The 4,389-nt window shown below is 43.3% G+C and overlaps 1 protein-coding gene across 1 annotated transcript; it reads right to left on the minus strand.

Moving 5' to 3' along the window:
• Positions 1–206: 206 nt before the first annotated feature.
• LOC147437024 (uncharacterized) lies at positions 207–4,174 on the minus strand. The gene is made up of 7 exons (XM_086486443.1): positions 3,004–4,174; positions 2,596–2,663; positions 2,403–2,428; positions 2,205–2,236; positions 1,882–2,048; positions 1,305–1,378; positions 207–1,024 (listed from the first exon to the last, which is right to left on the minus strand). The coding sequence occupies exons 1-7, from the start codon at positions 3,072–3,074 to the stop codon at positions 899–901; spliced, it is 564 nt and encodes a 187-aa protein (XP_086342569.1). The 5' UTR covers positions 3,075–4,174; the 3' UTR covers positions 207–898.
• Positions 4,175–4,389: the final 215 nt, after the last annotated feature.

The following is a 4,389-nucleotide window of genomic DNA, read 5'->3' on the forward strand; positions in this document are numbered from 1 at the left end:
TCTGTGTGTGTGTGTGTGTGTGTGTGTGGGTGGAGTGGGAGTGGTGAGCGCAAGGTGTCGTGAGCTAGGATGTTACCAAGGATGTGGGTGGTGGGAGGGAGATGAACAGGCGGAAGGAGATGAACCAGGTGGGGGGGGGGGGGGGGGGGGGGGGGGGGGAGAGAGAGAAAGAGAGTACACAGACTCTTGAAGAAATGGCCACCATGGCTACACGTACTCTTGATTGATTCAATTTGCATCCACTAATAATCAACGTCATTTCCTACACACAGGCTCCTTGTCTATGGCAGAAGTGACCTCAGTTGCCACCCCAACTTCCACTAAACTTCCAAAATGTTGCAATGGAACTTGGAAAATGCTGAGATCATGCATAACATACCAATGGCATACCCTCATACCTCATTGATGCCAAGGAAGGTCTGATGCTGCCATGCATTTAGGACTCATAATAACATGATGTCATAGCTCCATAAACTCGGCATACTTGAGGACTAAGAAAATTGCAATTGAAAGAGCTCAATTGGTACTCGAATGATAACCGTCAAATGGATATACGAACATGCTCAAGTTCAATACAAATCTGCATATCAACTTGTACCATATCTCTTAAAATGCAAGCCAGACTACTTAATGACCAGAATGAAGCCTAGCAATTTCTGTTTTAGATAAACCAAAGTGTTCCATCAAGACAACTAGTCAACCAAACCGGTAGTTTACAAGGCATATAGATATGTGTAGATTTGATAAATTACACAATATCTAACTAGTCACAACTTACAAAACTTTGACTGAATGAAATCTGCTTGTCTTCTGATCCCAAGAGTCATATCAAAAGGCATCTGTACATGCACATAAATGCTATTTTCTTTACTTGATCCTATAAGAGTTATATAAGAGATCATATCCATATCCGTGCTCTTCGTATGTACACGATAGAGGTGTAGTTGGGTATGCATATAAGTAGGTACACGCACACATAGGCGCGAGTCCATGAAGGAGTAAGAGCCCCAACAATCATTTCTTTCTACACATAAAACACAGATTAGTACGTTTAGTAAACCAAGACCTGCTGTCTCCATCTTCCAACTAGAGCTCCAAGAAAACTATTTCACCAACCCACCTTTCCTATCACAATCAAGGAAGCAGAACTTAACTACAAACCTCCACACAATGAATTTACTAACAAACATGCCATGTCTTATCTCTTGAATGTGCACACAAGCACGATGATTTGACCAGACGAACAATCTAGCTTGCTTGTAACATTACGAAGTAAAAACCCTCCAGAAGCACTAGATAATAACCATTTTTTTGGTGACGCCAACTCGAACATCCTCCTTTCTTGCTAGCAAATGTAAATTTGAGGCATTTGGCAGCGCTTTTCACCAACATGTTCGGTGAAAAAAACAGCATTTTTCACCTGCGTGTTCAATGAAAAAAACTTGAAGCTCACAGCTTTTAGCCCAAAATATTCCCAAGGACACTCAGAAACACGAGTTTCAATTTTTATCAACAATGCTAGCCACTAATAGCTTTATGTAACGATGCTCTCAGCTACAAGATCGGGAAGAATGACTTCAAGAATTCTACTCGCGCTACGATGGTGTACAAACTCTTGTAGTCTTTGTTTAAGAAGTGAAGCTCTTGATCTCAACGACTGCCCATTTTCCACATCCATCAACAATGTGGTTGCCTGTGCAAATTGGCAAAAGCTTCTTCTACATCCCCTGTTCTTACCAGACCCAACTCCACCCCAACTTTCCACACATTGACCACATACCAACAGTTGGTAAAGTGGTCAAGAAAATGAGGCCATGCCAGAATAGGAACACCCATGCTCAAGTTTTTGAGTGTCCCTCCTATTGCAGGATGCCCAAGAACCTGGACCTGTGGCACAAACTTCGCTACTTTCCAAAGCTTTAGAAATCCATGTGGAAGAACTTGCCTCATCTTTCATGGTCGCATCACCCACAAAAATGCATGTTGCTTTTCCATGAGCCCTAAACCCACCTCCTCCACCTATCTCTTTGTCCACGACACCACATTTCCTAAGCATGAGTACAATACAAATGAGACAGCCTTTGTGCTCAGCCATTCCACTACATCCTCAAAATCTTTTGCAGATACCAATTCAGATGGCTTTTCTTTCGTGTAAGGCTGTGAAACAAGAGGGCCAACTAGCCACAAAGGAATCTCTATCTTACTTTGCAAAACCTTGATGGGAAGACTTTCCAAGCTTTCAAGAGAATTGATGAAGATGCATGATGCCTCTCTGAATTGTTGAAACTGCTTAGTAAGATTTTCATGCAAAAGAAACCTCCGGTTTTGGCCCTCAACGGATTTGACATGGTGAGGAAGATGATTGGTAGGTAAGGATGACAATCCTAGAAGAAAATCTTTACCGGACCTGGGGCAGTGTCAAGATCGTCTGAAAGGAAAGCAAGAAAGCAAATTATATACAACCTGGAAGGAGTGCAATAAAAGGGCAAAACCAACTTCACATAAGACCACAATTTCGACACTCTTTGTATTCTTTGCCTCACTATGAACTGGACACCTAGTTCATTAATCCATACAACAACACTCTGTACATACCTTCAATGTCATGCGATGACCAAATGGAGCTAAAACGAAGCTCAAACATGAAAGTGAAGGCCTTCCAACTGCATGGGCGGTCATGATGGAGGCAATGACAAGAAACTTAAGTCTGAATCAACCAGCGCGGTTCACATAAATTCATTCTCAGCCTCCTCCAAATGACAAGGAATTCGCGGTCCATCTGATGCTAGTGAGTTGTGGTCAAAGCTGTGGCTGAAAGAGGTTAAACCCTTCCATAAGGAGGTGGTCAGTGTGTCCTAAGATCGTAAAGATGGCGACTGAGTGAGGCCACAAGATGACTCAAGGCAGCCACATCCTGGGTCCAGGGGAGAAAAGAGGGAGAAGGGGAGGTCGACTGCAACACACAACACAGAAGCTTCTCCAATGCGGGCCCACAGCTCTTACCAACTCTGTGTGATAAAGAGATGCGGTCGAATTCCATCAGGAAGACCTTCAACCTCCTCTTCCTCTTCCATTGTTGGGTAGTTGTCTTGTTGCTAATGCATCCTCTGTGACTACAATCGTTTCCTGGCCCTGCTCTGCTGCTGATTCTCCCCCTCACCCTCTAGGTACGACTCCTCGTGTCCCTCTTTGGTAGTTGTCTAAGGCGATCCTCATGCCTAATTAACACCACTTCTGTCAGGTGGGATCTACGGTCCCTATTAATTGGGGGTGGCGGGATCAGTTTTTCACCGCCCGATGGCGGTTTAATCTCTAAGTGATTACCATGTGATCACAATTAAAGTGAACACCAAGTAAATTTGATGTGAACATCAAGTGATCGCCAAGTGATCCCCATGTGAATCCCAATCGACATGTGATCACCTTGTGACCCCACCCATTACCAAGTGATTACACTGTGACCTCCACTATCCCAAAGTGATTGCAGTGTGACCCCGTCCATCCCAAAGTGATTGCAGTGTGACCCCGTCCATCCCAAAGTGATCTCCAAGTGAACACCATGTGATCTCCACCCCGTCATTTTTGCTATATGATTCTATGTACACACCTTCATTTCAAGTGGTGTGCGATAGCTTAATGGGAGAATTGTGGCTTCCGGTTGTGTAGGTGGTGGGTTCGAGTCGTAGGGGCTCAATTGGCCGGAATCCTTTTATTCTTGAGAATAGATGGACGGTCCACATCGTTCGAAGATGTTGGACCATAGATCCCACCTGACAAAGTGGTGTCAAATAGTCCCGTGGTAAGGCGATCGCAGAAGAATTGTGTGGTGACGAATGTGACGCGGATGCCCTGTTGAAGTAAAAGGGTGGAAAGACGTAGCAGAGGATTGATGTGGACCAAGACTGGATACGCACACAACTGCGTCCAATGTGTGCCCCCACATCAAAAACACCAGGCCATCGTTAGATTTACACACTCTTCAATTAAATGAGTGCGCACTGTATCAAAAATTTCTTGAAAATACAACTAAACCTTTTTTTTTTCTATTTTAGTCAGCAAAAAGAGAAAGCATCTCTATAGCCTTTGCCCTTTGCAGGCCAAAAAATGGTTGAAAAGGGGACACTACACTATCCCTTTAAATTAAACCATCTAACAACAAAATTGATGTCATAGTAGGCATTTTGGGTATAAGCAGATGTGCAGGTACTTGAGTAACATGGTTTCAGTATGAACATTAAATGTGAGGATGATATAACTTGGTCATTTTTTAAAAGAATTATTGCTATTACTAAGAAATTAGTTTTGAAGTAGAGCTTATCTTTTCTCACTTGAGCACCTTATTGTGTTTTATCCCTCCTTTGGCACGAGCTCTATGTGCTTTTGCAGCTA

Source organism: Adiantum capillus-veneris, chromosome 17, assembly GCF_014529385.1.
Source record: "Adiantum capillus-veneris isolate H3 chromosome 17, ASM1452938v2, whole genome shotgun sequence".
Classification (NCBI taxonomy): domain Eukaryota; kingdom Viridiplantae; phylum Streptophyta; class Polypodiopsida; order Polypodiales; family Pteridaceae; genus Adiantum; species Adiantum capillus-veneris.